Here is a 24,796-nt window from a genome sequence, read left to right as displayed (position 1 = left end):
TAGGACCAGATAGAAGATTAAAAATCCTGGAAGAATAGTGGCCCCTTCCCATCTGGGGAAAGATCCCTGCCGGTGATTAGATTAATTCCCTGAGATGAGCTGCTGATGATCCGGCTAAGCTGTGTACGGCACCACTTGAAGATCCTATATGTCTCTTCTCTGCTTCCCAGAATAACAGGGTTATAGGCATTTTCCTCTTGACCTTGGAATCAGAAGCCTACTACTACTTCCTTGTTCACTCTGGTTCTCACAGAAACCTAGTAATAGCAGCACATACATGTCTGCTCTTCCAATAGGTAAAGGCTGAACATGTGCATGGAGTTAATGAATATTATAAGTAGGTGGTGATTCAGTGTCTGACTCTCTAGGCTTTCTCAGGTCTCAGCGATGGGACTGGAAATACGCATGAAACACCACCACGCAGTGCAGTATCCAGGCTGTGTATGAACCAAACCGGGAGGGGGGGCAGCAAGGAGCTCTCCAGTCTTTCCGCCTTGTTTCTCTTTGTTGAGGTGACACGGAAGAAGGCATACACGTCTCTATCTCATTTCATGTTTTCTTGTCAGCGGTTCAGGGTTTCCCTCTCTTCCGGCTTACCATTTAAAATTAAGGAAAATCTAAAATTAAAAATACAAAGGTATAGTTCCCCCCTTGTTCTCTCTCTGCTATGAATCCTCCAACTCTGCATGTTAGCCGGTAAATGCAACCACAGAGCGAGGCGGCATATGCACTACCTCCCCAGCCCCACTAATCTGCAGCCAGTGTTTACCTCCGTCACTTATTCTCTGGGACCCATCTATCAAAACTGGGCTTTGTCCAACTCTAAAACTGTAAAGACTGGGCTTAAAGTTGTGAACTACAGCTTTAGTTCCTTTAAATTCTCAAGAGGGGATTCGCACGCAGAAACTGCTCTCTCCTCCAGGAAGCTGTGAGCCAGGAAAGGATGGTAGGCACATGTATTCTTTCTTTTCATGCTTACATTTACACTTGGAAGTGTATGTATATATATATATATGTATGCATTCCTATTTTTAAAATTAAGAAGCGTAGACTCAAAGAAGTTAACAACTTTTCCAAGGTCAAAGTAGCAGCCATGCTAGTCATTTAGGGGAGGTCCTGTAACACCAAAGGCCACCAAACCAGAATGCTCTGCACCGTAGACGAAGTGCATTAGACACACATTCTTCCTGTCAGGGTGGAATAATTAGAAATGGTTCCTCTCATACAGTAAAGCTGGCACATCTGTTTGCACAGCCCACTGAAAAGCAGAGCGGATGGAAGCATACTGTAGTACAAAAGGACATGAGATTTGAAGTCAAAAGACTTAGATTTGAACCCCGACTTTGTCGCTTCCTGGTACTGTGACACATTAATTAATTCATTTAATTTCGTGGAGCCTCATTCACACATCTATGTGGAAGGGGTAATATTGTCTCCCCTGCTTGCCTCACTCATGTAGAGTGAGGGCTCAGTGGGATATTAGATGTTAAAGTATGCACTGGAGAGTCCTATGCAGATGTGTATTTGATATCATAATTTATCACACTGGAAAAAAATGACTACACAACTGCATGTCCATGTCCTTCACCAGAAACCATAGTACAGACATTATCTAGATGCAGGCAAGTTGGATCTTAATGGCTGGGATGAGAAAGAAAGTTAAATTGGTTTTTAATCATATACTTGTATAAGGGAGTGAATTCTATACTATAGTGAGGACTTTGAAATCATTTAGAAGCTCTGGTAAACATTAATTCAGTTCTTTGTGAATCTTCAGTTATGAAATCTCTCATAGCCTGTTGGTTAACAGAATTTTTGTAATTTTTTTCAGTGATTACTTGAGTTCCCAGTTCTTTCTGTACACACACACACACACACACACACACACACACTTGCACACACATACAGGCTCATGAAAATAGGTAGCAAGAAACACAGGTGAAAATCAATAGTAGCTCAAGAAATTACTGTCTGTTTGTATTTACCCATCCCTGAATTGATTAGTTAGCACTGTATCATATGTCATAGAGGAATATACCTTCAAGAAGATAATTTAATTGGGGAGCTATAAATAGGTCACCATTTCATTGCTAATATTTAAAAATCTTTTTGCCAATGACTATCAGAATGTTTCTTAAATTTAATAAATGCTTTTCTAAAGTAAATCTAAATTCTCTTTCAAGCTAATGTAATATAGGATAGCATCTGTACATTCAAATATTCTGGAAGAATTACTGAATTTACTTTGTTCATGAAAAACAACACTATGGCCGAAACTGGTTTGGCTCAGTGGTAGAGCGTCGGTCTGCGGACTGAAGGGTCCCAGGTTCGATTCCGGTCAAGGGCATGTACATTGGTTGCGGGCACATCCCCAGTAGCGGGTCTGCAAGAGGCATCTGGTCAATGTTTCTCTCTCATCGACATTTCTAGCTCTCTAGCTCTCTCCCTTCCTCCTCTCTGTAAAATATCAATAAAAAATATATATTTTTTTAAAAAAAGAAAAACAACACTATGATTATAACATTAACATTTGTCACAAGTTGTCTAGGCAAGATGCTATTCTTATTATTATTTTAAGGAAATAATCTTTATTGGAAACATTTAGAAACTCAAAGTGGAGTGCATGTGAACTCAAGTTTTACTTATGTAACATAATCACACATTTCAAACTGAATCAAATTTCACATCATTTATTAACCAACAGCAAAGCCGGATTGAAGATCGTTTAGAAAGACTGGATGATGCTATTCATGTTCTCCGAAATCATGCAGTGGGCCCCTCCACCGCTATGCCTGGCAGCCACGGGGACATGCATGGGATCATTGGACCTTCTCATAACGGAGCAATGGGCGGTCTGGGCTCAGGGTATGGAACCGGTCTTCTTTCAGCCAACAGACATTCACTCATGGTAAGTGATGAACTTCATAGACTGTAGTTATTGTATGAAATTAGATTTTCAATTATAAACACTACTGCTGCTGTTTTTCCCTTTTTAAAAATAGCTTTATTGAGGTATGGTCACTTAATATGCAATTCACCCATTTAAGGCTGATCTTTCACTGTGTTTTGGTATAGTCACAGGGTTATGTAACCGTTGCCACACTCTAATTTTAGCACACTTTGCCCCCAGCAAAATGAAAAGAAATCCCCATTGCCATCAGCAGCCACTCTCCACTCTCCCCCAACCCCTCCAGCCCTTGGCAATCCTGATATAATTTTTCTGTCAATAGATTTGCCTAATCTAGGTTTTTCCTGTGAAATGTATGGAATCATACAACACGTAGTATCTTTTCTGACTAGCTTTTCCAGCTTAGCAAAATGTTTTCCAGGTTTATGCATTCTTTATCATATATCAGAGTGTCATCACTTATGTTGACAAACAGTGTTTCATTGTGTGCATTGTATTTATCTTCGTCGGGTGATGGATATTTGAATTATTTCCATTCTGGCTGTTAGGAATAATGCTCCTATGAACATTTATGTATGGGCTGTAGTGTGGGCACACCTTCATTTACCTGAAGGACATACACAGGAGAGCACTGCTGGGTCATCGCTGGTATTTTAAATTCTCCATCCTGGTGGCTTTGACTAAAGAACCCAACCATCTTATGTTCATGTTACATTGCTGGCATTACAGATATGAGTAGGTTGAATTTTTTCATTAAAGAAATGAATCAGTGTCTTTGAATTCTGAGTATAGGATGTAGAAATATATGATGGGTTTGTCTGTCCAAATATCTGGTGTGGGACTGTAATTAAAGTGCACAGTAGTTTTACCACTGCCTCTTCCTAAGTCTGTATTCAAATGCGGCTTAAGGAGATTTGTCCACATGACAGTTGGGATCTCAGTGTTGCCCACTGCTTTTGGTGAGGATTTGAGAGTGCATCCCTTTCTGGGATGGTTATGAAGATCCAGAGAATCTTCCTAACAAAATATTAAGTGATGACAATCAATGAGGTCCGAATGGGGGGAGGATTTAATGTTATTAGTGATTCTGTGTAAGTCCACTCCTTACAAACTCCTACCTGAGCAGTAAACACTTTTTGGTCCTCTTTTGTACCTTGTAGACTTAAAAAGTTGTTTTGCTGTTATCCCTTAAAGCACATGTGTCAAACACAAGGCCCGCGGGCCAAATCCAGCCCGCCAGGCCTTGCAATGTGGCCCGCACCGCGCTGTCATCACTGCACTCCGCTGTCAGTTTATGACATTGTCAGTTTATGACTGTTCAGTAAACCATTCGGCCCGCAATTTAGGCTGGATTTTAGATTTTGGCCCCTTCTCTGATTGAGTTCGACACCCCTACCTTAAAGTGTCTCTGGTTTAATGGTGATTCCGAGAGAAGAATGCAAAATAAGTGCAGGTCATTCTGAGGCTCCTTGCTCCGTCCTGTTCTTCTACGTCCTTTCGACTTCTCTTAGTAAAAGACAGAGAGGACCATCCTGGGAGTGTGTTATGGAAACCTGCAACCAATTTGAAACCAAAAATACTGGTTTATAAATAGAAGCAATGAACTCACTTCTAAGACGTGGAAAGATATTTTTGAATGCCAAAGCTAAATCATTTTTTGCTTTTCCTTGACCTCTACCCCAAGAATTCATCACCGAGTAGAAATTGTTTGTCTATTCATGGCAGTTGCTAAGAGTTAACAAAAGGAAAATCTAGATTTTAATTTAGCTTGGCCTCAGGTAATGTGTTAAATACACTTGGGATGCATATAATATGAGATTTCAGTTTGTACAGCTCTTTTTTTTTTAAAACGACAGTATTTAAACAATACTGCTTTTAATTAAGAAATCTGGCTTTATTAAAAGCCAGATCTGTGACTTATAACCATTTCTGTATATCTGCTCTCAATCAAGAGAAAAATAGTTTAATTTCTGTAGCTGTGTTCGTTTTGCATATGTTAAACGGATGCCACATGCACCCAGGGCATTGCTTCAGAGCTGTTTTCCCCCCACAAATATGTAACGTTTGCTCTTAAATACCAGATGTAGGTTAAGTGATTCTTTAAAATAATAAACTCTGCATAGATGCTGTTTGGAACTGTGTGACCTTTGAGTTGCCTCCTCTTTGAGGCTGACTCAGAGGTGGGATCGGAAGAGACTAGAATCATCTTTGGAGATGGGAAGAGTGGGATGGACCCAGGTGAAGGGAAAGGAGAGAAAAGCGGAACTAATCAGCCAGCATTACAAGGGAGTGTCTTTCACTTTGAAAAACGGTGCAGATGCAGTAAAGCCGCTAGTTTTGCTAAGGAGGAAAAGTTCTTGCTGCTCCTCTGAAGACATTTCTAATTCCATCAAGGACAACCACAGACACCCCCCCCCCCCAAACCCCCCCCAGACAGGAAAGCAACTCCAGAGACATGACATGGCCACAACCTGCTGGCCTTGAACCCAAGTGGGACTGTGTGGTCTTTTTTTTTTTTATTTTTTTTTATTTTTCCCTTCTCAAAAATACTTAGCAGCCCCCAGAATCCGGGCTCCTCCACCTGAAACTCCATCACGTGGGTGGACGAGATTGGGTTGTCATTGTCTTGTGCGAACCGGTATACATCTTCAAACAAAAGCCTAAGAACAAAGGAAATAGTTTCTGAATTTAGTCAGTTTGGAGTTAGCCTTTGACCAGTTGATGCATTCCACCATAAAAAGGAAGTTGAAGGGGAAGAGGGAGAGAAAAAAGAAAAGAAAAAAAAAAAAACCATTCCCCTCAACAACAACAAAAAAAATGCAAGGAGGATCCTGGTAATGTTTTCCACATTTGAATTTTAATACATGAAACAGGCTATAAACGCTGGCCAGCTGCAGTAAATAAAGTAGCAGTGGGAGGTATGCACCGGAAACCTCGGAGCGGCCTGGGGGACTTTCCTTCCCCACTGCACACCTTCATTTGCTGCTCTGCAGTGGAAGCAAGTGGCAGTAACTTAACACCATCCCGGGTCAGGTTTGGTTTTGAGCAAATCTCTCTAGCTCTCCTTCCTAGTGCCTTCTGATTAAAGAGCAGACAGCCTCCAATCCTCTTGACCTCCCCACTCTTCCCGTTTCCTCTCCCTGCCTTCCGAAAATAAAAACGAAATGGCTTGATAACTTGGAAGATGATATAAGCATTTCTTTTCTGCAGCAGCTTGGAATCGTGGCGGGGGGAAAAGCCACGGTTCTGCCTCGGCTATTATGTTATCTCATTTAATTGCTAACATATTGTACTTAGCTTTTGATTCATAAAATGTTTTCCTTGGAGCTCTGCAGTGGGTCTTCAGTGACTTACTTAGTTTTAGCGGAATGAAAGGGACTTTTCCGCAGCAGCATGGCTCGTAACACCAGAGTGAATGGTGTAGTCTCGCGGGTTTTCTAGATGAGATGGTTTGCCCATGCTCTCTCGTGCTCTAAGACCTTCACCAGCTTTCCGTCATCTACCAGATAAAGACAGTTTTCTAGCCCAGCTTTTCAAGTCCCATTACCATTTACCAAAAGCCTTATGTTTAGATATTTCAAAATAAGTAAAAGCTTTTCCAGCAAGACCAGTCTGTGCATATTATCAGAATTTGCCCTGTACAACCTTACTATGTACTTCTCTTATGTCTGTCTGGATTGGCCGGCTCTACCCACTCCTCTCTGTCCATCTCATCCCACCATTCTCAAAGATCTGGCTCAAATTCTGCCTCTTCCAGGAAGCCTTCCCTTGCTACTTTCTCCGGTGATAGTCACTTTGTTTTTACACTCATAGCCCTGCGGATCATACCGTCAGCTAGGTATCTATCTTACCCAGTTAGGACTAGCTGTATATCTTTGTAGGTATAACCTTTGCCTTTGCGACTATATTGTAAATTCCTTGAGTACTAGGTATTGCGTTTTGTTTTCTTCCCAGTAAACAAATTATCACTCAGAAAGGAAGAGGGGCAACTAATATATCCTGAGTGCTTGACCCGTTGCCAGCCCACTGCTCGGTGCACCATCTCCATTAGGGAAGGCAGTCTCCTCCAGAGCCCAGTGAGGAGGAGGATGGTGTCCATTCTGGGTATGAGTCAGCTGAGCCTCGGGAGATGTGAGTTGCCTCAAGTCCCAAAGCGAGATTTAAACTCAGACACTCTGACTCCAGTTCCCATGCTCCTTTTTACTACCATGAGTGCACCCCAGAGACCATCTGTAGACGTGCCTTCTAATAATTCATTTCAGGTGGTAAGAGCTTGCGATCTTCGAGTCTTGATAAATGTTTATTGATGAAAGAAATTTCCAGGTGTCTCATGGCCAAGTTCCCAGAGCAGCTCTCTACCCCAATGTGGAGGTGAAGAACTTGCCCTCCAATGCGGTAGCATTCGAGATTGAAATCCACGTTGTCAGAACACTTATTCCTAAGTCAGTATGTCATGGAAAGAGGTGTGAGCTCTCCTTACGAGGGTCCTTCAAGCAATACATTTTACCCTAACTTTCCTGCCATACCCACTCACTTTTCTGATGGAATCCAAGCAGAAACTTCTGAATGTGGGAGATCTTGGAAGCAGCTGGATTTGTCATTGACCCTGACAGAATCTCTTATTCAGATCTAATCTCCTTTGTGCCTCCAATATCTCCATGGTTAGCCTGATATCAAATCATTAGATTTTTTTTATAAGTTATTGAAGTGGCGGTTTCCAGATATGATTCCATTAATCATTCAGTGTTCAGGTTCACAGACGAAACCTGAAAGAAAGCCTTTCAGATGACCTAATCTCTCCTTCTAACTAAGAACAAAACCCACGTCAAAAATGTCTTCATGTGACTCTGTAGGTGCTCCAAATTACTTGTCAGTGGAGTCAGCAACCATAGGATCATTTAGCTAAAAAGTTCCTATTCTATTAATATACAATATTAATGTGGTTTCCGGATCCTTTTTGCTTCAAGTCCACTTATTCATTTCAAAACCATTCATCAGATGGTAACCAAATGCCAGGCTCTATGCTAACCGGTGGTCTCTGCTCTCAAGGGGCTCAGGGGCGAGTAGAAAAGGACGCATATTTAAAAGCAGAGTGCTGCAGCAGTGTAGTTGGGCTCCACCAGAGAGGACGGACCCAGCTCTGTTATCTGCGGGAAAGGATCACCCTGTCCCTTGGTAGAGGAGAAGTGATCTCGTAAGGATCGAGTTGCTCTAGTTGACTTGGAAGTGGAAGTGCCCAATGAACTTGCATCTGTCCTCCATAGCCCTTTCCCAAAACCCCAAGTGGGGTTTGGCACACTCCAGAAAGCTCTGACATAAGCCAATATTTGCCCGGCTTCTCTCCTATCAATAACATTTTTAGTTTGACTTTGGATTAGAAAGAATGTATCAGAAGACCATTCGTTAGGTGAAGAAGCACCTTTTGATTTCATTGACATTAAAGATAGGGGAACTTTTGCCACGTGGGGCCTCAGGATAAATGACATAAATTTCATAGTTCTTTTGCTTTCATAGTTCTTAAGATTTGGGACCATTGGATTTTAGATTCTAGAAGTGCCCAGAGGTCCTTTAGCTCATGGCCCTTATTGCTGTAGACTGAGGCCAAGAAAGGGGAAGTGACCCAAGCATGGGTACTCACTAGTTCATGGCCAAGCGAGGATTGAAAACCAGACAAGCCAACTATGAGACCAGCACTCTTTGTGCTAAATACCGCGCTGCTGCAACAAGCTTCCTCTAACCTAATACCATTCCAATTTCAACACTGGGGCTGCTATTACAAACGGCTCTGTTACTCAGACTTAACTCATGAAACCCAAGAGAACTCTTCAGTTGCCCCCTGTCTCCCTGCCACATGTTGCTATTTATCTTTGCTAATAATACTTGGCAATTGGAGAGGGTAGTGGGCAGTGATGTGATATCTTGGGGAGCGTTTCCTGGTATGTGGTTGTGGGAGGAGCAGACGTCAGGAAATTCTGTCTCTACTTGGGCCTCTTCAACAGAGGTATGATCCATAGGGTCTTCACTCTGAGGTTTTCACAGATTTTAATTTTCCACAAAATCCCATGTATATTTTAGCACATACTTCATTTCTGAGCAGTCTTTACCACAGCATCTCAGAGACTTTAGAAGTCATCTCTATCCACATCCCTCTACAAATTCCCTGTCAGGCAGTCAGCACTTCTCTATCAGCCTCCTTCCTTTCAAGGCTGAATAACTCAAAGTGACCACAGAGCCATTTCCAGCAAATGTTAGAAAATTCTTTCAGAGTCCAGCCCATAGTTACTTCTCTGCGAAGTCTGTATTTTTCTACGAGTTACCCTAAGTCAATCTAACAAATACTTTTTAAAATCTCAGTTATTTGAAGACATTCATTCAATTTTTTTTTTCTGGGCTAGACATTTGTATTTTCAAATATTTACCCTAAAAAAAGTTTTTGACTCTGATGTTCCAGTGCATTCTCTCCAGCCTATCAAGGATACTTTTCTTTTTCTAGCACCTTTTAGTTTGCAGAGTTTCAAACTGAACACAATGCTCAAGTGACTGGGATGGACCTATCATCAAACCCATTCAGTATATGAAATCTTTATTAAAGGCCACCTAACTAGATCCTGTTAGCTATTTTTTGGTGACTTCATCATCCTGCTGATAAACATTGAACTTGTAATCAGCTGAAATCCTTAAGTCACACATCTCTCCAATATCCTCATGCACTTTCTGTTGTGCCAGACAGACTTCACAGAGCACCTTTGTATTTCAGCCTTCGGTGTGTTTCCAGCCTCGGGTCTCCTTAAGGTCCTCATTCAGTCACGTATTCTGCCAGCTTTGTTCTTGGCACATATGAATGTGCCAGGTGTCATTGATGCCCACCTCAAAGCCATGAATAGAAATGTAGACCAGGAAGGACATAGAGCTAAAAGCCTGAGGTTCAACACTCCAGACACTCTGCACTCACATCGCCCCCTGCTCTTTGGGTTTAATATTTCCCCCTAACTTTCCTCCCAGGCAGTCCCCCTTTCCTCATTTTGTCCATAGCTTTGTCACAAGACACAGGCATTCAATATTCCCATGAATGCGGAAATGAGATTTGCTCAGAAACACTTGTTCTCGGTGGAACCAAACTGAGTTTTCGAGGTCATTGCCTCTATCTCAGGGCTCTTGGAACTCTTTTTGAAATAGCTTTCACCCACAATCTTAGTCATCAGTGTCATCTTTCTATAGCTGCTGTGTGGTTTCTTTTTTCTTTAATTAAGATATTTGCCTAGCACTGGTGTTCTACCATCTTTCCTAATCTCCACAACTATAAAATATTTCTGAGAGCAGATGAACACTTTCAACTGAAAGTTTTTAATTATATCTATGTGGTACTTTATTTTTTAATATTTAAAAAAAACAGAACTGATAAAAAAAAAAAGGCTTAAAGAAATTCACTTTATTTTTAATTTCCCACCTTTATTGAGATATTGCTGACATGTACCATATGTATGTTTAAGGTGTACAGTGTGTTGCTTTGATACACCTACATATTGCAGACATTACCACGATAAAGGTAGTTGATGCCTCCATCTCCTCAATAATTACTTTTTTGTGTGTTGTCATGAAGTAATGCTGTTATGTCATTCACACCAAAACAAAATCCTGGAACAGCTTGGCACACTGCGCATTAGATCCTTCTTGCAACATCTCCCCATTTCTTCCACCTGGCCCTCGCACTCCAACAACCACCATTCTGTCTTATTTATTTGAATTTGTGTTTGTGTTTTGTTTTGTTTTAGATTCTAGTTATAACTGAGAACATGCAGTATTTGTCTTTTTCTGACTCAAAGAAATCCTCTTAACTATGGATTAGTTACAATAGCTTCGGAATCCTTAAGCTCACCATTTGATATGTGTGAGCTTATATTTCATTTAACTCAAAGGAAAGTCAAAAGCTTTTGAGTAAAGCCATAGCACTGTGACCATTCACACTCCATTAGCAACCCCTAAAACAAGTGGTTGGCACATGACGCATGTGCAGATCTCACAGCAGTGGGTCCAAATGAGAAATATACCCCCCACACCTGTTTTACTAAAATTCAGGCCCTGTGACCTACAAAACAAGAGTCAGTTTCCATTGGACCATCACCCAAAGAGCATCTTCTGGGACAATGGTCGGCAAACTCATTAGTCAACAGAGCCAAATATCAACAATACAACGATTGAAATTTCTTTTGAGAGCCAAATTTTTTAAACTTAAACTTCTTCTAACACCACTTCTTCAAAATAGATTCACCCAGGCCATGGTATTTTGTGGAAGAGCCACACTCGCATGTGGCTGGCGAGCTGCAGTTTGCCAACCGCTGTTCTAGAACAAGCCATTTTTTTATTTTCCCCCTACAGTATGTAGTTAGCACTTTGGTGTCATGAGCTTTGAATAAAAACAAAAACTTGTTGTCTTCCCTGCTTTTAAAATATGAAAGCATATTTAAAACAGACTATATGATCTCATCATATTTGTACTTTGCTTTCTTCTTAAATAATAGAGGGGAAAGCAAGCGGACCCTTTTAACAGCTCAGTCATCGTAATATTTTTTATTGAACTTTTATAGGGAACAAGGACACAGTGCTAAGCCATCATTTAGAAAAGGCCAACCCTTGCATTTAAACCCTTGTTTTCCCAAGAAAAATTCAGAGTGGGGGCAATATAGAGTGTATATATTAGAAAATGCACAGGGGCTCATCCGCTCCTTTGGCACCTCAGATCCTTTGGGGTACATAGCCGTCCCTGATCTTGCGGGCCCTTCACTGTGGGAGGGTGATAGCCCAAGTGTGTGCCCCCCCGAAATGCAAAATGGAATGCCTAAGTGACCTAATGAGAAAGTCAGCAGAGGGTGAGCATGGGAGTCTGTAGGTTGTTGACTGTTACAGGCTAGAAAAGGCACCACAGGACCATAGATAAAGTGTAGGATCCTTATGTGGCCAGCGGAGGTAAGAAGATTGTCGTCGTCCCCCGCCCCCCCCCCCTTAGCCCTGCAGCACCCCGCTGGGGCTGCCTGGGCGCGGGGCCCCTCCATGGAGCACAGCAGCTCCAGCGGTTGGCGCGGACATTTCACATGAGAGCCCACAGGAAGCGCAAGTCTTCATGTATATTTTTTACATCCAAATTAAATTAACTCATGGAATTTTCCACCCTTAGGAATTAAAGTAGCAGCTCATGAAGTAATTCAGTTATGTCATTCATACCAAAACAGAAAATACTGGAGCAGCTTGGCACTGTTTGAAAGCCAAAACCAGGCCGGGGCCATTTTATTTTATTTTATTTTTTTTTTAAACCTGTGGTTGTGTGTTATTTTAACTTTTATTGTGGCTGCAGATTTTTTAAGTCGAATGTATCTTAATTGCTTAGAAAACAGAAGTGTAAAACGGGTTCAAAATAAGAAGAAGTTTTAGGCAAAGTGGTTTTAGGAATGAAAACCTAAAAAAAAAAAAAAAAAAAAAAACACCAAAAATGCTCTAACCACATTTCTGAAAGGCGAGGATTCTACCTAATTGACATTTACAGTTGTGCATAATTATAGCTTCCTTTATATCTAAAAATTGTCTTAAACTCCCCAAAGTTGAGTTTAGTCTCGAGCTCTGTCCAGTATTAATTCAGTGACCTCTTTGGGAAAGTATTGTCCTGATATAATAGCCATGTCCATTTTCGAGCAGGTAATTAGACATATTGTCCAAAACCAACGTATTGAGTTGCCACATTTTAATTTCTCAGTTTGCCTCCTCCCCAGCTTCTGCTCTTGGACGGTCTCTTTTGGAGCTGAAAGTGTGTGAAAGTTATTGGAGAAGGGTATTCTCTGGGTAATGTTTCTGTATGCTGCCCAGTTTTCTCCCCCCGTGTCGTCAAGATGGGAAACAGCTGGTTTTTGTTTAAAAAAGCTGTTTTGCGCAATGTCTGAGTCCTGAGGTGTAGAGTTGAGGTCACCAGTGCAGCAGGTGCTCAGGAACAAGTGAGCAAGGCCCTGGGGACCGGCCGGCCACGTCACCTTCTGCGGGGCACTTCCGCGCGGAGGAAAAGTGTTGAAGTTGGCTCCTTCGTTTAGGGCACAAACAGATCTGAGAAAAGTAATCGCATTAGCGAGGCTATTACAAGTGGAGTATCTTTGAACACAGCCAGCCCTTGAGTAAATAATTAGCTCAGTATGAAAGAAACCAAAATGGTCATTTCCCTCCCAGGGTTTCCTGCAAGAGCCTCGGCCTTAGCTTCCTTTAGATATTATAAGATTTTGATTTTTCCTCTTGAAACACACCAACGCTAGCAGAACTACGCTTTCAAATAAGTGCTCTCCCATCACCCAGCGTGTTTTTCAAGTCTGTGGATGCCAGCTAAGCGAAAGGGAGAGAAGAAAGCTGAGTGGGTGAGACCGGGGCCGGAGCAGTTTTGAAAGAGGCAGAGCGAGGAACATGTGGAATCACTAACGCGCAGGGCACGTCAGATGTCCACCCGTCTGAAGATGAAAGGAAACAGCCTCCTCCCCTGGGAGCTGGAGGTTATTAGCAGCTGTTTATCCAGTCGGGAATAGAGATTAACATTGTAATTTTTTTTTTAAGAACTAGAAGAAAATTTGTTTGGGAAGTTGGCTCTTCATACCAAGTCCCTGCGCACTGCCAACAAAAACTTCCTTTCTCAGAACTCGTGTACTCAAGTTGAGCAATGTTAGGATTCTCTGAGAAACTCGGAATTATCTAAAACTCTGTCTCCGTTAACTAGAGCAGGGAAGGACAGGGATGGATGGATGTCGGCCACGGACATATCTCCTTATACTCTACCTGGGAAGCTAGCTGTCCGGTGTGCGACCTGTTCTCCAGCCGGCTTCTCAATGGGGCATTCTTTGCGCGCGCGCGCGCACACACACACACACACACACACACACACCCATACCTCACTTCCCCATAACTTAATCTCTACCACTCTGCAGCATACACAGATGGGTTTTGCACATGCCTACTGCTTGTAAAATGCCTTCTCATGACATATTGGGGAAGCTGCTTAGCACTCTGTGGAGCTTTATTCAAAAAAAAAAAAAAAAGAGTTGGATATTGGTATTTTCCTCTGATTTAATGCTACTCTTAATGTCATTTTCTTTTATTAAATCCTTTCTTTTGCTTTTGATCTTCTTTATAGCAGAGCCACTGGTCATATGGAAACTATTATTGGGAGATGAAAGACTTCATTGCAGTTAAATAAGAGTGAATCATTTGGGCCAATAATGCACACATCCAGTGAGGTACCATTTGTGTCCCAATGCCCTGTGTCGTTCCCTTTGTAGCAGAGCCATTGAGGTTTATAAAGGGATTTACAAAAACCTGCTTTTTTGTCTGAAATGTGCAGTCTGACAACATGAAAACATTAATATGTAGTCCTTAACTCCTTATATGTAAGATCGAAATAATGCCACTTTTCATTTAAAAACTGAGACTTTCATTTAAAGTGGAGATACCATTTAATTAAAGTTAAGTATCAGTTTTTTTAATAAAAAAAAAAAGGTTTAAATGATCTACATCAAAATTCTACCTTCATTTGAAACCTGTCTAAGGTGCCACCTTCCTTGTGAAGCAGCCCCTGTTGTCTCGTCTGCCAGGGTTTCACCCGCCCTTTCCGGTCCTGCCCGACCGGCATCCCTTAGGACATTCGTCTTACTTTGCCTCCGATCGTAATTGTATTAACCCACCATTAAGATAAGAGCCTTAAAAGTAATAGTGATGTCTGTATTTTATAATTTTTTTTCTAAAAATGCCTAAATAGACCCAGGCATAAAGAAGGCGTTCAAAAGGCATTTGTTGAATTCAATGAAATGTTTTTTACTTGATAGAAACATGCTCAATGTATATTCAACAATATCAAAAGGTGTTAGATTTCATAATGAGTCTCCCAGACACATGCCATTTGTGTCATCATCTATTATTAGGAAGCATCTAAGTGCACGTGGTAAGATTACAATCCCATCACAGTGACCTCTGCACCCAGCTCTTGCCCTGGGGACACTTGCGTCTCAAGACAAGTGTGGGCTTTATTGAATCGCAGCAAAACAGAATAATTGAAGTGTAAGCTCTGTCATGTTAAAGGATGCCCTTCCCCCTTCCTCTCTCTAAAAATCAATAAAAACATTTTTTAAAAAGAAGCACCAGTGTAGATCTTAGACTTGATCCATAGAATAATGAAAACCCATTTCACAACCTTCATATGCAAGGTACCACATGGTGGCATCTAGAAGGTTAGTATTAAGAAAGTGACTGAGAAGAAACAATTCATTTGTTTAGGTAAGCTTCTTTACCCTTCCACTCCTTTCCAAGTATTTTGCAATAAGCTTGTGTTACTTGATGAGAAGAAGAGCATTTTAAAAACAAAGGGCAGTTAGGTAAGCAGAAATCCCTGGTGTCGGGCCTCCTGGACTTGCTGCAGGAGCCGTATGGAAGGCAGACGGGATTGCACTCACATGGGTGTGCCTGCGTGCAAGGGTCTGAAAGTGCACCTTGAGTGTTCAGTTGTCTTTCCTGCTCACAAGTAATTGCAAACTTGCACCATCATCTCAGTGCCAGACGTGCCTCCTCACTAGGCATGTGGTAATTGTGAATCTTTACTTATTAACCTGTACGTGGGTCAGGGGAAGGACTCTGTTAACGACCCCTCACACTACCTGCTTACTGGGCTGCATCCAGTTATGGTTTCCCCTCTATGAAAATGATGTAGAACATTGGGGGCGAAGGACGGAGATACAGAGGTGAGAAATGAAACAGTTTTAATAGATGGAACTTATAAGTTAAGAAAAAAAAAAAGGTGAACTGAAATCAGATAACCATTTGCATCTCTCGAACTAGATCACAGAATCACTCATTTTAACCATTTCGGTGGACATCATGGGAGTTTCAGCCTAGTTGATCACATGACCAGTCAGCACTGCCAAGATTAAGGTCATTAAGATCATGTTTACATTTTCTTGAAACTTATCTTGTCATTTGGAGAAAATAGGCATGAAAAAAATCTCCAAGAATTGCCCAATTAGGAATTACCTTAAATTGTAGGCAAAGTCGAAGTGAAGCTATGAGATTTCTGGGGGCAGAAGGGCGAATAGTTAGGTGTTCTTAAGACATTTAGGAAGTCTCCCAATAAACATTGCCTAAGAATTAAAATCCAAACAAAAGAATTGAACCCAGATCTGACTTTAGTGAAAAGTCCTTCAAATGTTTAATTCCATGAATTAAGAATATATACTCTGGTTATTTATTTGTGGTTGAAAGGTATCCTGATGTTAGAACTTTCTCACACAAAGGAGTTGGTTATTAGAGTCTTATTTTCTTTTTTCTTCTTCTTTTTTTTAAAAAATATATTTTATTGATTTTTTTTTTTAGATAGAGAGTTAAAAACATTGATGAGAAAGAAACATCAATCAGCTGCCTCCTGCACACTTCCTACTGGGGATGTGCCCGCAACCAAGTTACATGCTCTTGACTGGAATCGAACCTGGGACCTTTCAGTCTATAGGTTGAGGCTCTATCCACTGAGCCAAACCAATTAGGGCTAGAGTCTTGTTTTCTATAGGTTCTGGGTGCCTCTGGTACCATTTCTCATGGTAACATCTCCTGGTGCCATTTCATGACCTCCCAGGTTCCCACCGGGGAGCTAGTAGAAAAGTTTGCGTGATCGCTTCGCACCTCTTTAAGAGATTCGCTTTTATTTGGATTAAACGGTATTTTGCACATTTGGAAAAATAAGTTTGCTCTCCTCTAATATGACAGAGATATGGCAAGATGATTGAAACTGAAATCTAGTACTCTACACTGTCATGTATAATAGATATTTCACGGGGAGATTACAGTTACAGACACCAAAACTGTTTTCTGTGTCAATGGGTGTCTAATTACAGTAAAAGCCCATCAACTTTTTTTTTTTTTTTTTTTTTCGTGAATATGGCAAAACAAGAAGAGAAGAGACACAGGTAAAAACTCTCAGGGCCTTTTTCTTGGCCCGGTTCTTTTTAAAAATCACGTATGTCACAAGAAAAAATGTTGAAGCAGATGCCGTTAATAACAACAAACTTCCATTTTGATATTACCGAAATGTCTCTAATAGCATATCTGGTTTTGTGTCACTTGGTCTAGAAACTGATGCCAGGTTTCCTACATTCCCCATCCTGCACTCTTTTAGGAGGATTATGGTAGAAGAGAAGGAACTGGGGTCTGAAAGCCTGTTTTGAAGCAGTTATCTCTGGAGATAACATTAACAAGGATTGAATAACTGCCAAATGAAATTTAATACATTTTCCCATCCATGAAATAGGCCTCTTAAATACAACAGAATAATTACTTTCACAATACTCCCTGGAAACAAAGAGAGCAGACACACTGAATGTCTTTTTGTTTGTGGTGTTTGTTGTCAGCGGAGGATGGGGACGAGGGTGTTTACCAGGGTGCTGTGCATCCCCACATACAACGGCCTTGCCAGCAGCCACCCAATTTGAAGCTGCCTATCTTCTAAATCAGCTTATGTTGGAGGGGTTGTGGCAGATATTAAATTTTGTAATTTAGTTAGACATCTTGGCGTTGGCCTGGCCTGAGTTGGTGAACCATGATGTTTTTTCCTCTATGATAAAACGAAAATGATTTTCATATCTATATCCGTATCTGTACACACACACACACACACACAAACACATACACACACACAAACACATACATACACACACGTATACACACAGTTCTAAAACAAAAGCTCCAGTAAATAGATCCTTTTTTCCCCTTAAATCTGTAAAAAAACAAAAAAACAAAAAACAGATAGGGCAAAAGTAGGTTTACCGTTGTGAGTATGCGAAACACAGACTTTATTCTTGTATTATTTATTAATTATTGTATTATTTTCCATAAGGACAACTGTACACTTAATTTTGCCCCACCCTGTATGTATACCAAATAAAATTGTTCAATGTTGTAAGTTTTCTGAGTTTAAGATGTGTTTCAGCCCTCTAACTGGATGTTCACTCAGTCACTTAGCCACACTTGCAGCCTTAGCTTTCTTCTCTGTCAAATGAGTAATTTGGCCTAACTGGTTTCCACGTGTCTCCAATTCCTTAAACGCTATATACTATGATTTAAAAGTGTTTCTGCTATATCAATCTTTTCCTCAGAAAGTAAGGTTATTTGACATTTATAGTGCTTACAGACTCAAAAGAAGTAATGCACTTCTAACGTTATTCTAATTCTGCCCAGTGATAAATTAGCACAGGAGAATTTAAATAGCTGTGTCATAATTTGAATATGACTTGAGCTAAGATGAAATGTAACTTAGACATTTGCACATAACAGCCATGGTGTGCAGGGCCTTCGGAAGGGGCAGCGATGTTGGGATCACATGACTTGGCCTCCTCTTCCTCTTTTGTAACTCATGGGACCACTGATCCTAGGGTGGCCCATTCAAAGGATGGCCCACATCTGCTTCAAACTGTGCTGGGCCATCAGATGATCTTGACATTCTGAATTCAGAAATACTAAGACAGAGAGGGAATGAACAGCGTGCATGGATCCTGAAAGAAGGTTCCACAAGATATCGTGAAGGAAGAGTCCAGCTGGAGTCCTGAGGGGCAGGGGCAGGGAGACAGGTTCCAGGCCAGGAGAAGATAGGCTGGACCCGCTCATGAGACATAAGGAGTGGCCTTAGGTCCTGTGAGTCTGGGGTCCAAAGCCTAAATTACAGAAACCTCCATGACAAATCCTTTTTTAATTTAATTTATTGGTTAATATAGGTTTCAGTGTTCAAGTCTATATATAATACATCATCTGTAATATTGTACTGTGTGTTCACGACCCAAAGCCAAGTCTTCTTCGGTCCCTCTTTATCCCCCTATACTGTCTTCTAACCCCCTTCCCTCTGGTCATCACCATGCTGTTGCCTTTGTTTATGAGGTTTTTGTTTGGGGTTTTATTTCCCTTAACCCCTTCAACTTTTTCATCCACTCCCCCACACACCCGCCATCCTCCCTTCTGACAGCTGTATCTTGGGATAGCTTGAATAAGGCTCTGATTCTTACTATTAAAACTGCCTCACTAGAGTGATCTCAGGGCACAAAGGTCACTGTGAGCTCACAAGGACAGAGGCCACATCCAGGCTCTTCGCCATGTGTCCCCAGTCCCTTGCAGAATTACAGGCATGGGCTAGATTCATGAACATTTGTGAATTAATACATGTACACTTGGATCAGTTAACAGTGATTGCCTATACTTTTAGATTTTAGTTCTCTTTTACTTTTAGCATAAATATATCTAAAACCATATAGTATGTGACAGTAAGAAGGCTGTTCCTAAAGACTGCAAAAGCATTTTCAACCAATATTAATAAAATGAACTGTTTTCATAGGCTGGCTTTTAATGTTAAACTATTGCTTATCTAGGTTAAAAGGTTATTATCAAAATTGGGCTCTAATTAAGTATGAATTTTCTTTTCTGTTTTTAAAGGCGCCATCCCAAGGACCTATTTGTAAGTTTAAAAGAATCTGCTTTTTCTAGTTATATGATCATGTTATGCGGAAGGGTGACAGACCCTGACCCTGGCCTGTACAGATAGGAGTATTGGTTCCTCCGGCTGTTTCTGAGCTACCCTAGTGGCAGTGGCAGATTTGTGCTGGCCACCTACTGTCTTTCTTTCCTTGTCTTTTACGAGACCAGAAGTAATGTTTCTGAAAGAGAAGTGAATGGGATGCTGTTGTGGTCAAGGAGACGTGCAAAGGAAAGCTAATTCTTCAGATTAGAATATTATCTGATAGCCAGAGGCATTGGACTTGATCCTAGAGACTCAGGCTCATTACACATGGATCAGAACCTATCATCCATCCTTCCTTTGGCCTGGAATACACCTCATTTACAAAGGAGGTCTTAAAACAGTAAAGATAACTTAGCACAACTTCCTTTTTAAAATATATATATTTTATTGATTTTACGGAGAGGAAAGGAGAATGCTAGAGAGTTAGAAACATCAATGAGAGAGAAACATTGATCAGTTGCCTCCTGCACGCCCCCTACTGGGGGTGTGCCTACAATCACCCTTGACCAGAATCGAACCTGGGACCAGTCAGTCCGCAGGCAGATGCTCTATCCACTGTGCCAAACAAGTTAAGGCTTCCAACTTTCTTTATGGAAAATAATTGATGTATTGCTTGAGATGATCTAAAATAATCTATGGCAAATATATAAAATTAGGTAACATATATGGCTAAAATCTAAACAAAAACATAGTTGGAACAACTATAGTCTCAAACATATTTATAATAATAATCATGTAAGATTTTGCTATCATTGTGCAGGATAGAGACTTAAAATTAAACGGATATGAACAAAATAGAGGCAAAGATGATTGGAAGTAAAGGCAGCTCGAGTTCTGAGGGTTCTGTAACTACTTAGACCCTATGGTAATATATTATACATGTATATTTTCAGAACACAGAATATTCTATTATCACTGTGTACCAGTTGTATGAAATATCTCTTCTTCTTGCATTAAACATGGGACTTATTCTCTAAAACTTCTAGTATTATTTTCTCCATTTTGGGCTTTGAGTAACTTATTCATTGTTATATACCTATTAAAGAAACCAGTTACACTTAGAATCTAGACTCTCATCATTGTATTATTTTCACTCAATTACACTATCTTTCATGATAGTTGAGGCAAAGAAAATAAAATAGAAGGGCAATTGGTTGTGAATTCTTTTTTCCTCTTGTAAAAACTATTCTCAGTGTGACCAAGAGGGGGAAAGAAGAAATTGCAGGGTCAATGTCTGAATATATTTTAAGTGAAAAGCAAAATATTAACCTTAAATTACATCATAAATGCCTACAAAGAAGGCTTGAAAGTTTTAATGGAATAATTCTAAAACACCTCTGCTATGCTCAGCTCCATGGTTACCTAGTGATTCCAACTTAGAATCCTCTTTTGTGGAAGTCCAAGAACTGAAATCTACTGGGAATACCAAAAAATATGAGTCAGCACTAAGGTAATTGTTAGGTTAACATTGACAGACTTCAAGAATGACCGTTTGATCAAGACCTGTGAAATTCATGCTTACAAGTTGACATCTTGGATGGAAAGGGTAATCATCGAAGGAATGAATCTGGGAAATGTACAAATTTAAAAATGGCAAATCAAAACCTGAATGGAAAATAGTTATCAGTCTTGGTTTGGAAGGAAAAATAAAACCATGCCCCAACAGTGAGTTAGAAAAGGTTGGTGGGACTGTGGGCATGGTCTGCCTATAAAGGAACAGGCTTCTGTTACACGTGAAAGACAGGAGTGGGGGCAATGGCATTAGGAATGTGGGAAGGGCTTACACTTACTCCATGAACTCCAGGGGCTGAAACTAGAACCAGTCAGCGATGGAAGGTGCAAGGAGACTGACTTTGGGTGAAAATGGCATGGACTGCTTTGGGAGACCATCAGGGTCTCAGTGCATTTGCTGCACACTCATAGGACCTAAATAATCACCATTTGGAACGATCCAGAAAGGGGCTTGTGCACATAGCTGGCAGACAGCACAGGTTTCCTCAGATCTCTTAGCCACAACATTCATTTATACTTCTCGAGTCTATATCCTGTACTATTCTTGCTATATTTTCAATCTGAGCAGTTAATTGATCCTTTCCCCTGATCCTGAATTATCTTCTTTAATGTCTATAGCGGTGAGAACTGGATAGTGGGCTGCCTTAGCTAGCATGCCTCTGCTCAGTTCTGGGAATGCAACTGCTGTCAGCTCAGATCCTTGTTGTTGATTTCCTTAAACATTTGGTAGCAAAAGAGTGATTCTCCTTTGTGACTTTATATTTTGGATTAGAAAAAAATTCAAGTGTTTGATTTACAGCAGTCTAAATTCATAGATAGATATTTTCAGTGTTAGACTCATTGTCTTGTGTATATGTTCACCTAACAACAAGCTAAGAAAACAGCCAGTTTGAAATGCAAATGAAAATGCAACTTCTGAGTTTGCAAAAGCTTAGTGTTCTGCTTTAAGGCCGTGTACCCTCGAAGGTCAGCAGTCGGTGCCTTCATGGCGGGGGTTCAACAACTCTGGGCCAGCGTAGGTAGTACTAGTTCATAAAAAGCTCAGTGGCAGGTTTTTCAGACCGAAGCATCGTGCTGTACTCTATGATTTTATTCTTGGAAGCATAAACACTGTTTACAATATGGTGTCTTCCTAGGATCAGACTAGGGAAGAAGAAAAAAAAAAAAAATGGAACAATGTCCAAACTCTTTGCATGGCAATGATGGCATTACTGGTGTGTTTAATAAAACCTTTATTGGGACATTTTCCGGTGTGGTGGCATTGGCAGAAACTGTCCCCCTCTGGATTTGGAACTCGGCAGCTGATGAAATACAGTAAACATTAATTTGGAATGGGCTGCCAGTTTTGGAAAGCCAGGTGACATTTTATCCTATTTACCGAGCAGGGGCTGCCGTCCCACACTGCCGCAGTTTCCGCTGTCACGGGCTTAGCTGGCATTATGGGAAAAAAAAATGGCAGGCCCGAGAATCTTATCCCCTGAAATGAAAGTCGAATGCCAAATTGAAATTCCTGTAGGATTTCCGATAGCAATGGGGGAATTGAGAAGCCCACAATTAAGCATATGGGCATTAAGATAATTGTCAGATCTGTTGGCGGACATGATAGAAGACAGATGGGTACGAATCAGCGCGCTCCACTGCAGCACCCTGGGAGACAATTTGACGTTTTACCTGCCTGAGCTCCTCTGCCATATTTGTCACTGGATGTACAGCTCGGCATCTTGCTGAGTGTTAAGTGGTTGTGCAGGGCACTCTAGGTGTATGCGTGGTCCTTCAGCGCCCTCTAGTGAAATGCATTTGGGAGTTTTGTCTTGCAAAGGCCAGTCTCCCTTCCTTAGGTCCTGGCTACCCCTATATAACTGTCTCACCTCTGGTCCCCACTAACCCCCATGGTTCCTCTCGCCTTGCAGGTCGGGGCCCATCGTGAAGACGGAGTGGCCCTGAGAGGCAGCCATTCTCTTGTGCCAAACCAGGTTCCAGTCCCACAGCTTCCTGTCCAGTCGGCCACCTCCCCTGATTTGAACCCGCCTCAGGACCCGTACAGAGGTAGGTGCACTGGGGCACTTCTGTCCTCACACAGCAGCAGAGCTAGCGCTGATCCCCAGCTCACTTGGCATTCGTCCCTCAGGAAGCACTGGCAGAAAACCAAGAATCAAATTTGGCCCCAAAATGGTACGTAAATGGGAAAGTATTTAGAACAGCTAATTGTGTTTCTTCAGTAGCTGTTTTCTTCAAACATCCCCTGAAATCCTGGTGCTGTTTCAGCAGGGACCAAGACAACAGACTGATGAGAGGAAATTTTATTTTAGCTATTTCCACATCTTACTCATTCAGCTCCTTCTAATATGGTTAGTTGTAGCCTGAAAATGATATTTCCAAATGAATAGGAAGGAAGGAAACTGTTTTTGTTGTTGAAGATTGGAGGAAATATAGGCACATCTTTAAAAAAAATGGAGTTGTTTGGACAATTTTCGGTATTGAGTCATCTAGCCGCATGACGATTACCTCAATCATACTGCAGTGGGCTTTTCATGACCCCAGGAAGTTGTCCTGTTGGGGCCAGACTTGGGTCCCAGGCTCCCTGTGTAATTGGCTGAGCAGGCGATGGGGAGACACTTGAATAACATCTCATTCCCCTCACGTTTAGAACAAGAATGATAGCACTACCATGGGAATACGTCTGAGCGTTTTTCACCTGTTAAACATTGTACTCACCTGAGTATTAATTATAGATGGGGATGCCGCCCCATTTTTGTTTAAATAGTAAGAATGTGGCAGACCATTCCTTTAAAGAGCCTTTTGGTTTTTCTTTCTCTTTCCTAGATTAACATTTTTTCAGCTTTAATGTGTATAAGCACGACTTGAGGTCTTGTTCAGATTCAGAATTTGACTCTGCAGGTGTGGGATTCTGCATTTCTAACGGGCTCCCAGGTGCGAGCAAATTTTGAGTGACAAGGTTCTAGGCCACAGATTACAAAGAGAGGGTAATACTCGATACACATGCTTCTACCCTAGACATAAAGGATTGCATTCGGGTCAAGTTTCAATGTGTGTTGTGGTCTCGAACGTTGAGCAGCGAGAAAGATCGAAATCTCTTCAGCAAGCAGCTATCTGCTTTCCATATGTACCATTTTTAAATGCTGATTACTCTTAGAGGATAAGAGAAGCCTAATTTCAGAATATCATTAGGATATCTATTGAAGTCTTGACTGTACAAATTTAGCACACTCCCTGGGAATTATATTTTAAGGACATTTTTCTATTAAATCATTGCATATGGAAGAAACTCAATATAATAGCTGATATTTACTTGGGTTCTTAATCAGAACATTGAGGTGTATGATTTTCATGATTATGATTTTCATTGCAATTAAGTTGATGTTTTGTAGACAGTGAAATTACCATCTACTCCAAAAGATTGCAAAATAGAATTTAACCTCAGAGCCAAGGCAGAGAAAACTTGTTTCCCCGCAGGTGCAGTTTCGAAACTTCACCAGGTAGTGCATACACACACACACACACACACACAAAAGACGGAAGGGTCACAGTTGAGCAGCATGAATTGCATCGCTGGCTGCTCCAAATCTGGGGTGCGGGTTGGTGCCTGGAGTCTCTGGTGGAGGTGTCACCTGTTCTCTCTGTTTCCGTAGGCATGCCCCCCGGCCTGCAGGGCCAGAGTGTCTCCTCCGGCAGCTCTGAGATCAAATCCGATGACGAGGGCGACGAGAACCTGCAGGACACGAAATCTTCCGAGGACAAGAAATTAGATGACGACAAGAAGGATATCAAATCAATTACTAGGTCAAGATCTAGGT

At 41.2% G+C, this 24,796-nt stretch overlaps 1 protein-coding gene across 35 annotated transcripts in view; it reads left to right on the top strand.

Moving 5' to 3' along the window:
• Positions 1-24,796, top strand: part of TCF4 (transcription factor 4) — a gene marked incomplete at its 5' end in the record, with an annotated part of 342,458 nt that overhangs the window by 307,753 nt on the left and 9,909 nt on the right. For 18 of the 35 annotated variants that reach the window (XM_084887825.1, XM_084887801.1, XM_084887826.1 and 15 more), the window contains 3 exons: positions 2,705-2,908; positions 22,892-23,027; positions 24,632-24,794. In XM_084887825.1, the coding sequence (XP_084743951.1) occupies positions 2,705-2,908; positions 22,892-23,027; positions 24,632-24,794 (503 nt within the window). The remainder of the gene's footprint in view (positions 1-2,704; positions 2,909-22,891; positions 23,028-24,631; positions 24,795-24,796) is intronic. The other 17 variants (XR_014795329.1, XM_084887803.1, XM_084887799.1 and 14 more) reach the window with 1 other exon arrangement.

The sequence above is a fragment of the Pipistrellus hanaki genome (assembly GCF_964339955.1).
Source record: "Pipistrellus hanaki genome assembly, chromosome: 6".
Classification (NCBI taxonomy): Eukaryota; Metazoa; Chordata; class Mammalia; order Chiroptera; family Vespertilionidae; genus Pipistrellus; species Pipistrellus hanaki.
The sequence above is the reverse complement of the archived record's forward strand: the minus strand, read 5'-3'. Positions and strand labels throughout refer to the sequence as shown.